This window comes from Fringilla coelebs (assembly GCF_963513975.1).
Source record: "Fringilla coelebs genome assembly, chromosome: 16".
NCBI lineage: Eukaryota > Metazoa > Chordata > Aves > Passeriformes > Fringillidae > Fringilla > Fringilla coelebs.
The window spans coordinates 14,649,165-14,663,345 of NC_140042.1; the positions used below are offsets into that span (position 1 = coordinate 14,649,165).

At 50.9% G+C, this 14,181-nt stretch overlaps 1 protein-coding gene across 2 annotated transcripts in view; it reads left to right on the plus strand.

Annotated features, from left to right (window-relative positions):
* RAB11FIP3 (RAB11 family interacting protein 3) overlaps positions 1-14,181 on the plus strand; it is an 81,678-nt gene that overhangs the window by 12,198 nt on the left and 55,299 nt on the right. For both annotated transcript variants that reach the window (XM_084216339.1, XM_084216340.1), the window contains exon 2: positions 8,860-8,953. In XM_084216339.1, the coding sequence (XP_084072465.1) occupies positions 8,860-8,953 (94 nt within the window). The remainder of the gene's footprint in view (positions 1-8,859; positions 8,954-14,181) is intronic.

Sequence of the window (14,181 nt, forward strand, 5' to 3'; positions counted from 1 at the left end):
AGATGCTCCAGGGCTGGAGCCCCTCTGCTCTGGAGCCAGGCTGGCAGAGCTGGGGGTGCTCACCTGGAGAGGAGAAGGCTCCAGGGACACCTCAGAGCCCCTGCCAGGGCCTGAAGGGGCTCCAGGAGAGCTGGAGAGGGACTGGGGACAAGGGATGGAGGCACAGGACACAGGGAATGGCTCCCACTGCCAGAGGGCAGGGCTGGATGGGATATTGGGAATTAGGAATTGTTCCCTGTGAGGGTGGGCAGGCCCTGGCACAGGGTGCCCAGAGCAGCTGTGGCTGCCCCTGGATCCCTGGCAGTGCCCAAGGCCAGGCTGGACAGGGCTGGGAGCAGCCTGGGACAGTGGGAGGTGTCCCTGCCATGGCAGGGGTGGCACTGGGTGGGATTTAAGGTCCCTTCCCACCCAGATAATTCAGTGATTCTCTGACTAACCCATGTATGAGTTCAGCCTGTACACTGTGCTCTGGGAGGGTGAGTGTGCCAGCCCATGGCAGGATTCAGGCTGGGATGTGCCACGGGTGTTTTGTGCTGCTTTCCAACCTGGAGGGGAGCACAGGGAAGCAAACCCCGAAAATCCTGGGCTCCCACACTTAGAAATCCTGGATTTCTGAGCCTGGGCAGCCTGTGGAACCAAACAGCCCCATCACACAAACCCAGGTTTGCTGCAGGGAGCTTTGCCACACCAGGCAAAACATTCAGCATCTTAAAATGATTCATCCTCGGTATGTGACCTCCTGGGGTGTTTGGTTTCGTTGGGGTTTTTTTTTGTTTGTTTGTTTGGTTTTTTTTTTTGTTCAGATCAGCTCCAAACCCTGGGGATGCTCCCTGTCCCTGTTCTGTAGGACAGCCCAGGGTGGCTCTGTGGTGGCACCCGGCTCTGCCCCCAGCCTGGCTCCACCCAGGTGTGTGTTTCAGGCTCTAAACCTTTTCTTGTTTCTTGATTTAACCCTGCCTCCTGCCCCTGAGCCGTGTTTGGAAGGGTGAGAACAGGTTTCCCTTGTCATCAGAGGTACAGAAGCTAGAGACAAAGGCTTGCAGGGTGGAGGAAGAACCCTCTTGAAGTTCATTAAACAAATCAATGTTTAGAGTAGAGCATCGTGGCTGCTGAAGCCTTTGAGCACTTAGGGAGGACAGGAAATCTGCAACACTTGAGACAAACAATTTAATTTGGATTAAAACCATCTCAGCGTAACTTATATTCCTGTTAATGTTTCCAAACCATCCTTGAAGTTGTTTGTTTAAATACGTTTTTATGCTCCAGTGGCAACAATTGAGGGATAATTTGCAAATGTCACACTTGGCATTTGAGAACACACTTAAATACCACAAACTGAGGCTCCTGAAGCCCTGCTGAGCATCGAGGTGTTCCTGCCTCCAGATATCCATGGAGCTGGTGGGGTTAGTCCAGAAAGGTCCTGTACAGACCAGAGGAATTTCTACCAGCAGGGAAAATCTCGGGTTTCTGTGGTTGAGATGACCCCAAGGTGTTAGAAAGTCTCTTTTTTCCCAGCCCTGTGACCACAGAAGAAGTTGAGATTCCTCAGTTCTGCTTTCCAAGGTTGTTTATTTTCTCTTATCTGTTCCATTCTTTCCCTGCCCTGCTGAGATCTGTCCAGCAGGTCGGGTTGTGGCACAGTCCCTGCCCTTGGGGTGGGGTTGGCTTTTTATACTAAAAACTACCTGTGCTTTATGTACAATAATTTTCCAATACCCATCACCTGTGTCAGACAGTCTGTCTCTAAACCAATCCAGAAGTGCCACCATCCCAGCAGAAGATGGAGGACAAGAAGAAGGACAGGACACACCCAGATTCCTCCTTCTTGCCTCTTGACCCCCATTCTAAATCCCCAAAATTCTGCTTTTCACCCTGTGACAAATTCACTATCATTCTGCTCAAACTCTTGTGGCTTGTGACTCTTCACACACAGTTGGTAATTGTTTCCAAGGGCTGAAATCCAAGGCACAGGTGGTTTTGGTGTGTTTGGTGTTTTTGGTGTTTTTGGTGGTTGTGACTCCCTGCCAAGGTCTCTGAGCCCCCTGCCAGGGTCTCGAGTCCTCCAGGGCAGCCAGAGGAATGTCCTGGGTTCCCACAGGGAAATACCCCAAGAATTCCAGATGTGAGTGCTGCAGGTGGAGGAGATCTCCTGCAGTGCAGCTCCAGGCTCTGCTCTGGGGCCTGGCTGGGTCTGTTTGTCCTGGTTTCTCGTGGGTGTGGGCAGGAAGGATGTGGGTCCTCAGGCTTCTTTGGCTTCCAGCTCTTTGAAACATATTCTGGGTTTTTTTCCTGCTTCCTGGTGAATTTGGAGTGTTTGTAGGAGAGTCTTCTCCTCTGCAGGCTCCTGATGAGCAGAGGGGATCTGGTGCTCAGCGTGGGCTTTGGGCTGGTTCTGCTCACAGCTGGCTTGGAGATCTCTTCCTCCCCCTTCCAAAAGGGGAAAAGAGGAGTTTGGTGGGGAGGGAATTCTCTGCTGTCCGTTCTGTATTTGCATTTTCCACTCTGGCATTTCCTGCAGAAGGAGCCTGGGAGAGGCTTTGGGGCTTGGGGCAAGACTGGGGGAGGAACTGCCCAGGGAGGTGATGAACAGCAAAAGCTGTGGCAGGCTGAGAAGCTTTTCTCTTGGATTCCTGGGAAAAGCAGGATTTGTTAGGCAGGATGGTTTGTAACCCAAGGATCTGGTCTTCCTGGGAAGAGGATCTGTCTTCCCCTTGGGAACTTGCTCACTTTGTTCCTTCTGTCTTGGTTTGTGGGTGATCTCTCTCCCATTCCTCTGCTTTTAATCCTTGCAGGTTTATCCTTACCATAATTATTCCCCTCCTAAATACAGGAGGTTTATTCCCCTTCTACCTTAAGTAGGAGCTTTGGTTCTTTCTTCTGTGGCAGGAAAAGATGAGAACAAACCAGGCTTGGGCTTCCTTTGTCCCCTGCTCAGGAAAGTGTCTGGATCCTGCAGTGCTGGAGCCTGGGGATGAAGGGATGGGAGGGATGAGCTGATCTCTGGGCCAGATTAGGGAGGGATGTTGCAGAAAACATCTGAAAACATCTTCACCAGGCTTGCTGGTGATGGACCTTTAAGTAGAGACCTGAGTAGGCTGGATCTGCCTGCTGAGCTCCTCCTGGAGCTTTGGGAAAGGCTGGGAAAGCAAAATCCTGGCAGCAGCCCTGGGTCAGCACTGCCACTTGTGAAATAAATAATGCAGTTCTTGCACTGCTTACTCACAATTGGCCAGGGCTGCTCCCTGGAATGAGATCCTCCCCTCGGGGGTGTTTTAAAGGTTACTTAATTAGGTGTAATTGCAGCAGAATAGAAACCTGCTTTGAGGTTCTGTGGAGTGCCAGCTCCTTCAGCAAGTGAGGGAGGCAGATCCTGGAGCAGGGCTGGAGGCAGAGCTGTCAGCCTCCCCCTGGGCCTGGCTGTTTATGGTGATGAAGCCGCAGGAGTGGAGTGCTGGGAGGCTGTTCCTGGCTTTGGGAATGGTGCAGCTGTGCTCCCCATCCCTGCAGCAGCCTGGGGAGGCAGCTGGGCTGTGCTCACCCTGTCGGGCTGGTGATGCTCCCTCAGCAGCCAGCACAGGGCACGGCTGTGCTCTGACCCCACAGAAATGCTGCATTAGCAGGGATCAGAGCATGGCAGCTGATCCCACTGCAGCCCATGGGTTTAGGGAGTGGGGGATCTGCAGAGAGCTCTGTGTCTTTGGCACAGCCCCTTTGGTTTGGCTGCAGGAGCTTCAGCAGTTCCAGCCCGTTTCCCAAAGGTGAGAAAAGGATACTCTGCCTTCTGTCATCAGCATTTAAAAATATTAAACATTTTTCTTTGAAAGGATTGCTTTAGCCCTGAGAGGCAAGGTGGGTTTTTAGGGAGCTCTGGCTCATCCCTTGTGTTAGACACAGAGGGTGGAGGTGCTGCATCCACCTTTGTGTAACCATGAGAGGTTTTACACAGTGTGTTCTCCCTCAGGTGGATTCCTGTGGGCCACTCCAGGTCACACACCTGCCTAAGCAGAGAGGGGAGCAGCTGCTTTGAGCCCTCCCTCCTTTTTAGGGCTAAAATCCCTCAGTTTGGCACTTCTGCCAATGCAGTGCTCGTCCTTCTCTCTGCTTGAGTTCAGGGTTTGTCTCACAATAAAAGATACAGGATGTTCAGAGCAGATCTGGGCTTCTGGCAGGCAGGGGAGAGTAATTAAAGTTACATGAGAAGTGCTTGAATTTTCATGTCCTGCCACAGCCAAGCAGGACACCAGGACCTTTTCTCCTTTTCTCCTTCTTTTCTCTCCTTTTCCTTTTCTCTCCCCATTTGCTTGGGTCTTTATTTTGAGGTCTTTATCAGGAATATGTCAGTACTCTTTCTTCCTCTTTGCCCCCTTTGCATTTGCTTCCAGACTCTGTAGATTAAAGCATCCCTGAGAGTTGATTTTATTCCCAGGGCAGGACATGGAAGCACCTGTGAGACTCCACATGATTTGATGCTCTGAGCTTCACCAGCTCTTCTTGGGGGGTGCCTGGCTGCTGTGGCCACTAGAAATATCCCACCCCCTCCAAAGAATGTCTTTTTGGGATCTGGTTCAGCCCTGACTGTGCCAGGATATGAGGGAAAGCTGCTGGCAGGCTCAGGGCTTGCAGGGGGTGCTGGCTGCCCAGCAGAGCCCTGAATTCCCTCAGGGATCACACCTGAAACAAGCCCAGTGGATATTCTGTCCTGCTGTGTGCTGCAGACCTGGAGCATCCCTAAGGATGGAGAGGAGAGGCCCAGAGCTTCCTTTTCCTTTTCTAAACAGGGAATTCACAGCTGGGGAATCCTTCACCTCCCTGGGAACTTCCACTGCTGAGCCTTTGTGTGTGAGCTGGAATGTGGAGCTGTCTCTGTTGGAGCTCAGGGTCATTTGCTGAGCTGAGTTCAGTGCACCAAAGCAAGGGAACTCTTTTTGTGCTGTGAGGGGCCCATGGCATTGCAGGCAGGGCTCTGAACCCATGGGGCTGGAGGTGGAACAGCCTGGAGGGTGCAGGGGGTGTGGGATGGGGATGGGGATGCTGCAAGGAGTCCTTGTGGTGCTGTTGAGCTGCCAGGTGACCTCCCCTCCGTGTCCCCACCTGCTCCATGTCCTTTTCCAGGAGGAATCCCTTGGTCTGGGCCGTGTCCCTGGCACAGGGGTGACCAGAGCCCCCTTGGCACATGTCACCCCCTGTCACAGACATACTTTATGAAAAATCCTTTTGCCAGGATTTTTTCTCCTGAGAGCTGAGAGGCCTCAGAAACTAAATGTAAATAAGGATTATCTGCTGCTGTGCAATGTGGCAGGTGCATCTTTGATTGGCCTCATGTGAATTGTTTCTACTTGATGACCAATCCCAGTCCAGCTGTGTCAGGACTCTGGTCAGTCACAAGATTTTATTATGATTCTTTTCCTTGCTGTTCTTCTGATGAAATCCTTTTCAGCCTTCTGAAACATGGAGTCAAGATTCTCATCTCTTCTCTCATCCTGGGGACCCTCAAACACGAGCACAACCCCCAGCTGTGCTCCTGCTGCTGAGGCTGTGCTCAGCTCCAGGCAGCCTGGCTGGCTTCAAGCAGTTTAAAGCTCTCACTTTCCAGCAGGATTTAAGTCAGCTACTTAAACCCCCTCATCCTCTTTCACTCTTTAATGCTCTGTGTTTCAGCTGCTCAGGCTCCAAGGAGGGTTTGTGACCAGTCACAGACACACACAGGAAGCAAAACTTTTATTTGAAGTATTTCTTGCTGGCCAAAAGCAGGACTGTGGCTTCTGTCTCGTGGCTTGAGCTTGGTGCTCAGCCTGCTGGAGTGTTCCTGTTTGCTGCTGTGCCAGTAGGAGTGTGCTGGGAGCTCTGTGCTCAGGCTTCAGCTGGAACCTCAAATCTGTGAGCTCAGAGCTGCTCACATTTGCTGCGTGCACCTAAAGCAGTTTGAGCCTCAGTGCTGGTGTTTTCCAAGTGCCCCTTGGTGCTGGGTTTAGCCCAGTCATCAAAATGAACAAATGAAGAAAACAATCCCAGGCTGCTCCCAGCCCTGCCCAGCCTGGCCTTGGGCACTGCCAGGGATCCAGGGGCAGCCACAGCTGCTCTGGGCACCCTGTGCCAGGGCCTGCCCGCCCTCCCAGGGAACAATTCCTCATTCCCAATATCCCATCCAGCCCTGCCCTCTGGCAGTGGGAGCCATTCCCTGTGTCCTGTGCCTCCATCCCTTGTCCCCAGTCCCTCTCCAGCTCTCCTGGAGCCCCTTCAGGCCCTGGCAGGGGCTCTGAGGTGTCCCTGGAGCCTTCTCCTCTCCAGGTGAGCACCCCCAGCTCTGCCAGCCTGGCTCCAGGGCAGAGGGGCTTCAGCCCCATTGCTGGGTGATGCTTGGTGACAGGAGGAGTCCAGGGGCTGTGGGGACCAGGCAGGCACAGCAGAATTCTTGTTTTCTGTCTGTGGTTCTTTGGAGTGTCAGCAGCCCCTCCCCTCAGCCTGGTGCTGGTGTCTCAAGGGGTAATGGGCATTTTGGGCCTGGCCAGCAAATCCAGGCAGCTTCGGATCAGCACAGACTGATCCAACTTCTTCACCGTGTGCCTTTTGTTGTTTGCATCCGTAATGTCCAGGTTGGGAAGTTTTCAGAACCATTTCCCCTCGTTTCCTCCTGCCCACAGCCCAATTTAAATACATTTTTATTGTTTCTCCTTTGCACAGAGCAGATACTGCCCTGTGTGCCCTGCCTGAGCTCTGGGTGGGTGAGGTGCCCTGCTGTGCCCTTGGCACCAGGGTCTGAAGCCCTCTGTGGTCCTGAGGAGCTGAAAACCACAGAAACTGTAATTTAGAGTGTGTCAAGCTGTTCCCTTATAGGCTTATCAAGTGTGATTAAATGTCACTTGCCTCTCTGTTATCTCTCTACACAGATAACAAATTAAGTGACAGCTTCATCCAGGCAGCTGCCAGATGCATTAACTGGAACTGACACATTCCTACCGAGTTGTTTTTATTAGTCTCAAATACCTTTGTTTAACATACAAGAAACCTGACTCACCCAAGATGATGAGTGCCATGTGAGTTTAGGAGGTCTGTCTGCCAAAAAAAAAAGTGCTCTAGAAAACTGGAGAAGGTGTTTGTGTTGTCTTCTCCCATTCACAGAATCTCAGGTTAGCCTGGAAAGAGCTCTGAGATCCTCGAGTCCAACCTGTGACCCATCCCTGCCTTGCCACCAGCCCAGAGCCCTGAGTGCCACTTCCAGTCTTTCCTTGGACATCTGCAGGGATGGGGACTGCAAACCTCTCTGGGCAGCCCCTGGCAATGCCAGACCAGCCTTTCTGGGAAGAAATTCCTCCTGATGTCCAGCTTGAGCTGGAGTCACTGGCAGGTGGGCATGGCTGTGCCCTGGGCGATTTGGGTTTCCTCTCGTGGCGCTCCCACAGAGGCACAGCCTGAAATTCAGTGACAGCACCAGGGAATGGCTGCAGCTGGGCAGGGCAGGCTCAGGCTGGATTTTGGGAAAGGTTCTTCCCCAGAGGGTGCTGGCACTGCCCAGGCTGCCCAGGGAATGGGCACGGCCCCGAGGCTGCCAGAGCTCCAGGAGTGCTTGGACAGCGCTGCCAGGGGTGCCCAGGGTGGGATTGTTGGGGGGTCTGTGCCAGGGCTTGGACTGGATGATCCCTGGGGTCCCTTCCCACTCAGGATAATCTGTGATTCCATGGTTTATGGTCTCAGCCCTGTGGGTTCTTCCATGCCAGTGGAATTTTTGCTGCTCCTGTGGCAATGTGGGATGACCAAAGCACGTGGAGCCGTGGGTGAACAGCTCTGAGTGTGCTCTAGATGTGGTTTTCCTATGGAAACACATAGGTGGCTTTCAGAAAACCAGAAAGAGCTGAAAGCACCCCCCAGTGCTGCTGCAGTGTGAGCAGGGCAGCTCTGAGCTCCGTGGGCTGGGGGCTGAGTTTCCTTTGAGACCTGTGTGAAAGGAGAGGTTTGGTGATTCACCAGCTCCTTCCCCAAGAACAAACTGAAACCCCAAACTGAAACTGCACAAATGCAGCCCTGGAGACTCCCTCCTGTGCATGAGGAAGAGGAGGAGGAGGAGGATGTGTGTGGCAGGTGAGGGCAGCTCTGGAGTATGGAGCTCACCTCTCTCACCTCACCAGCTTCCTCCTGGGATTGTTCCTCAGCTGAAGGATGTGCTACAAGAATAGACAAAGGTGCCTCAAAAGCTCTTAAAATAAATGTCTGGGTCAGCTTGAGAAGCATCTCTGCTCATAGCAGAAGAAAGGAAGGAACCAAGTGCACCTTTTGGAGACCCTTTGGGCCCTGTGGTTTTGCCCTTTTGGCATTCTCTTTGAACACCCCAGAGCATCCTCAGAGTCTCAGAGTGCCCCTTGCTGCAGCACCCCCATCCCAACCCTGGCCTGACATGATTCCCTCCCCCTCAGGCATTGTCTAATTGGGAAAATGTTTCAATTATACGGCCTAAATTTGTAACATGGAGCAGTTCATTATCACCAAATCCTCTTAATTGGGCCCTCCTACCAGGCAGCCTATTACAGAGTTTCCCAATTAAGACAGGACCTCTTTAAAACCCATAAAAATAAACAAATCCCTGGCAAAGCAGGCCCATGTTACAGGAGACCCTGCCTGAAGTGCTGCTTCAAGGCTCAGCAATAGTTTCAACACCAACCAAGTCCTAATTAACCCCTTTGTACTGATTACTTATGTTCCCTTCAAGGAGAACAGACACAGTTTGGGGTCAGCTCAAGAAATTCACTGTTATTTGCTCAAATCTTTCTGATAAAGAGGAAGAAGTTGGTTACAAGGTGTTTCTGTGCTGGAAGCTGCTGTTTCCTGCAAGGATTCCATTGGTAACTCTGCTTTTTTTGGTTGCAGGTAAAGGACCTAACAAAATACCTGGATCCCAGTGGATTGGGAGTTATCAGCTTTGAAGATTTCCATCGGGGCATCAGAGCCATCAGAAATGGAGGTGAGCTTCCTGCTGTGCTCTGAGTGAGGATGGGAACTGGTCAAATTTAACACCATGGTTCAGCTGAGAAGATTGTTCAAAGAGAAGGAAAACCATGGGGAAAACCATCTGGGTTTGGTTTTGTGAGAGTTGCTGCTCTGTGCTGGGTGGAGGGGAAGGGGGAGAGGTTGGGGACATTTCATAGGGGTTGAAAAATGTGGTACAGCAGTGGTGGTGGTGGTTCCATGTTTTGTTGTTTATCAGGAAAGTTCCTACAAAGAAACATCCCTGGGGAGTCCCTCCTGGCTGGGTGTCTCTCACCTGTGTTTTTGGGGGGTCTTGCTCTGGTGGAGTGGCTGCCATGCTGCTGGAGGTGTCTGTGAGCTGCTGGCTGTGACATCTTCCAACACTGGCACTGAGCATGGAATGGTTTGGGTTGGAAGGGCCTTGACACTCACCTCACACCACCCATGGGCAGGGCACCTTCCACTGGAATGGGAATTACCAATTTACTGGTGAGTTTACCAATGCATTTATAACCTTCACTCCAAGTGTTTGGAGGATCAACATGCTCAGATGGTTTTTAGCAAGCAGCACATGAAACCAGAACTTGGAATTCCCTGGCTGGGGTCAGGATGATCTTCCAAGAGGTCAATACCAATCCCCACATGGCTCCTGAGGGCTTCCTGCAAGTGCTTCCAGAGCAGTAGCTTGGTGAAATGTGAAGTATCTTTCTGGCTGGTTGCCATTTGAACCCCTTTGCTGCAGAAAAGGTGTTTTTTTTTTCCAGTTATTTTTTTCAGTTTGGGATTTTTCTCAGAGTGCCAGAGGGTCATTTTGGGCCAGGCATGTTGTTATGGGCAGGGTGTGAGTAATCTGGGTATCTCCCTTCTGAGCAGCTGGAGTTCTGGATGTGCAAATGGGAATTATCATCCTTGCACAATTGCCAGTTCTGCTCAGAGATGCTTATCTGGGATTGCAGCCCTGCCCATGGAGTGTGCTGCAAGGGTGGCAAAGAACCATCCTTCCCCTACAAACTGTGCTGCCCCAGGAGTAAAAACCCCTCAAAGCAAAGATTTCTCCCATTCTTCTGTCAGTTTTCCATCCCTCCTCCTTCTCCCCAGTTCCACCCCCACTTTCTTTATTTATTTATTTACTTCAAGGGTGCCCAGAGCAGCTGTGGCTGCCCCTGGATCCCTGGCAGTGTCCAAGGCCAGGCTGGACAGGGCTTGGAGCAGCCTGGGACAGTGGGAGGTGTTGGAGTTGGAATGGGATTCAAAAGTTACCCAAAATGGAGTGAGGGGTGCCCAAATGCTGCAAAAAAGGTGATTGTGGGATTGGGACTCTCCAGACTTTGGGCTCCTTTTAGAATATCCTGGAAGCACAGAATATCCTGAGCTGGGATGGACTGAGGGGAGCATCCAGTCCCACTCCTGCCCTGCACAGACCCCCCAGCAATCCCCCCCTGTGCATCCCTGACAGTGCTGTCCAAACCCTCGGAGCTTTGAGCTCCCTTCCCACCCAAACCCCTCCAGGGTGATTTGAGCTCAGGGCTGCAGTGTTTTATGGCAGCTCCCAAGTTTCCTGAGCAATTCCCAGCTGCCAGCAAGCAGGAGGAGCTGCAGCACACTATTAATTTGTAATAAATTGCCATTGGAGTAGAGCATTTGTGAAAGCCCAGGCTCGTGTTTCTCCTCAATAATTCATCACTTTGGTGTTGTGTTCTATTAATTGAATGGGAAAAGCAGATCCAGGCAAAGCTTTTAGGGGCTCTATTTATTAAATTTGAAAGAGATTGATATGTGTTTATTACAGTGGTTAGGAAGGGCTGAGCTCTCTAACAACACATGGCATTAACTGGTTATAAAAGAAGCCCAGGGCAGGGAGCAGAGGAGGTTCTTTGAGTTTCACAGCTGAGCATTGCTCACATTGAAGCCATCTGAAGGATTTGCTGCTGCTCTCGAGACTGTCAATATTGATCATCCCTTTGTAACCAAAGCAGAGGTCATGCTGCTGCTGGGTGTGCCTTTTAACAAGGTTTGTTAATTAGCTGGGCCTATTTTTAGTCAGGGAATGCTCTGCTGGATTTCTTGGTGCTCTTTAATTCTTGGGTCAGTAACAGAAGAGAGAGCTGGTGTCAGCTTGGACCTTTTGGTGTCTGTGTTGGTTTCTGAGGATGTCCCACTCTCCTCTGCCTCTCCTCTCTCTGGAGATCAGCTGGGATTTGCCTGAGCCTGGCAAACTGAAGGTGCAGTTACACACCCAGCCAAATTTCCCCTGTCAGCTGCATTTCTCACAACTGCTCTGTGCCCACTTGGCCTTTCCATGCAGGATGCTGAGCTCCCTGTCTGTCCCTGTGCCAGGGCATGTCCCACTGCCTGAGGAACTCCAGCCTGGAGCAGGAGCCACTGCAGCCCTCACACAACCCCAGGGCCATCCCTGCACTACCCTGGGCCAGCTCTGTGTCTGCCTGGCCAGGTGATGCTGACTGTGAGGGAGCAGAGCAGAGGGATGAGGATTTGGGGCTTTAAGGAGAGGTTTTAGCCCCTCCTGGCTGCCTCCTGCTCTCCCACAGTGGAGGCTGGGTGGGAAAGCCTGGTTCTCATGGGTGTGGATTTTGTAGGTTCTCATGGGTGTAGGAGTTTTTTTATGCCTGCAGTGTGGATGGCCAGGGAGTGCTTCCAGAGTAATTTACCAGTAAATTTGGGTAAATCACCCAAATCCCAGTAAATCCAGAGGCTTTCCCTGCTCTGGGAAGTGCTGAGCTGTGGCTCTCAGGTGCCTGAGCTCTGTTCTCAGGCCTGGGGCTGTGGGGACAGGTTCAGCTCCCTGTGGTCTCTGTGTTCCTGCCCTTCCTGCTCATGCCTGCTGGATCCCCTTGTCCTCCCCTGCTGATCACTTATGTTCCCTTCAAGGAGAGCAGACACAGTTTGGGATCAGCTCAAGAAATTCACTGTTATTTGCTCAAATCTTTCTGATTATGAGGAAAAAGTTGGTTACAAGGTGTTTCTGTGCTGGAAGCTGCTGTTTCCTGCAAGGATTCCATTGGTAACTCTGCTTTTTTTGGTTGCAGGTAAAGGACTTAGAGAGCCTTACAAAAAAGACTAAACTAAAGAACAGGCCAAGAAACACTTATAGTGTATTGTAATTAGGAAATAGTTGGTTTCTGATTGTGATGGAGTGAATTATAACTTCTGTGTTGTCTCACCCTTCTCATGAGACTAAAAATAGAATAAATTTTTTTAAAATGCCTCTCAGCATTTTTAATTATTTTTTTTAAAATGTAATGTTTTAATTTTTAAAATGCCCCATCTCTGGATCAGAAAAAGGCTTAGTGTGACAGGATCCCCTCATCCTTCCCTGCTCCTCAGGGAGTGGCTTGCCAGCTTTTCCAGTCTGTGTGGCTGGTGCCTGGGAGGCTGGGCAGACTGCAGAGCACAGGGGCAGTGTGGATCCAGCACTGGCAGCCTGTCAGGGGGGATAAATACCTCTGAGAAGTGGAATTTTACAGCTTTGCATTGTAAAACCTGAGAAACTGCTAATGGAGGGAAGGCAGTAATGAAGGAGAGTATGATGCTTAAAAAAGGGGGTTTTGAGGCCTGGAGAGTTCTCAGCCAGGGCAAGACCTGGTGCATCTGGCTGCCATTGTTGGATTAAGTTTTTTTTGACTTAGACATGGAGTAAACTGAGAGGTGTTTTAAAAATTTTTATTTTCTTTTCAGTCTTATGTGAAGGGTGAGACAATACAGATGCTATTAAAATCAGAAGCTAATTATTTCTTAATTATAATCCATTATAAGCATTTCTTGGTCCATCAGGTTTTGGTACACTATGCTGTAAATGTCCTAAAGCTAAACATTTAAAATTCCCCTTCGTGGGTCTTACTACAATGTATCTTTTATAGTTCTGTTTCTCTAAAGTATCTAGTTTTATTTGTAAGGTTATTTTTTGAAACTTGTTTCTAGTTCTATACCTCTCTTAAGAATGTCTGTCTTATTCTATGGCATTTCGAAGTTAGTATTTTTTGTTTCAAGGTTTGTGTACACATGTGAGCCTTCTGTCAGGCTTTGAAAATTCTCTACAAATTCATTTCCCACATTTCCCTCTTTTTCTTGAATGGAAAAAAATATTTCCCACTGATGAGTGAGATCCAAGGGAAAAGAAACAGAGAGGGAGCCAGAGTGACTGCTGCATCATCACAGTGAGGAGCTCTGGCTCCTGGAGGATCTCCTCAGGGAGAAACAGGAACCAGGGGTCACATCCCAGCCCATGGAAAGCTCAGCCTGGCAGGCAGGAGCCTGTTTGTGTGCAAGGAGCTGCCCTGGGATGGGGCAGTGACATTCCAGGGGGCTGGAATCAAGGTGCCTGGACCAAGGAGCAGCTCTGCTCCTCTGGGTGCTGGGTGCAGGAGCAGCTGGAGGAGGGGGTTTGGTGGCAAACAGGATCAGGCACAGCTGGGTGCAGGCACACAGCCAGGTCTGTGCTCACCAGCAGAGCCCTTCCCTTGTCCAGGTATTAAAAACCTTCAAAGCTTCAGACACCTGGTGCTTCTGCAGGGGTCTCTCTGAACATCTCTGTGCTCACACTGCAGCTCACAAGGGTAAGGAGCAACACACACATCCTAGGAGCTGAAACATCTGGAACACCTGTCCTGCAGGGAGCAGCCTGCAGGGAAGGGGCCATGGGAGGTGCCCCTGCTGGAGGTGGCAGGCAGTTTAGGGACCCCTGTGCCAGGCAGGGAAAGGTGCATTCCTGGAGCTCCCAGTCTCATCCAGCCCTTCTGCCTTGGCTCCTGATCCCTGAACAAAGGGGCCCCTGTGCACTGAGAACAGACAGCACATCCACAGAGGGATGGATGTGTCCAGGAGCTCAGGGAGGGCCCCAGGATGGAAATAATCACAGCTCTTTATTGTTATTATTGTTTATTTTTTAAATGCTTCAACTAAAGGCCTGTTGGATTTGGGGAGATGGAAAATCCAGCTTGAGAGCCAACACCCAAACCTGGAAACTCTAAGAGAGTTCCTGTTTGCAAGGAGGAAGACCTGGGAGAGCCCTGGCAGTGCCAGCTTTAGAGAAGCTGGATCATAAATCCACTGTGCCAAGGGAAAGATACTCCAGGGGCTGAATAAGAGGCTTGGAGCAGGAGGAGCACCTTCAGCTCCCCTGAGGCACTTCCAAAGGCTGGCTGGAGGGAAGAGCCTGGAGCTGGGAATCTGGAGCAGGCAGGGCAGGATGCTGAACAGCAAATA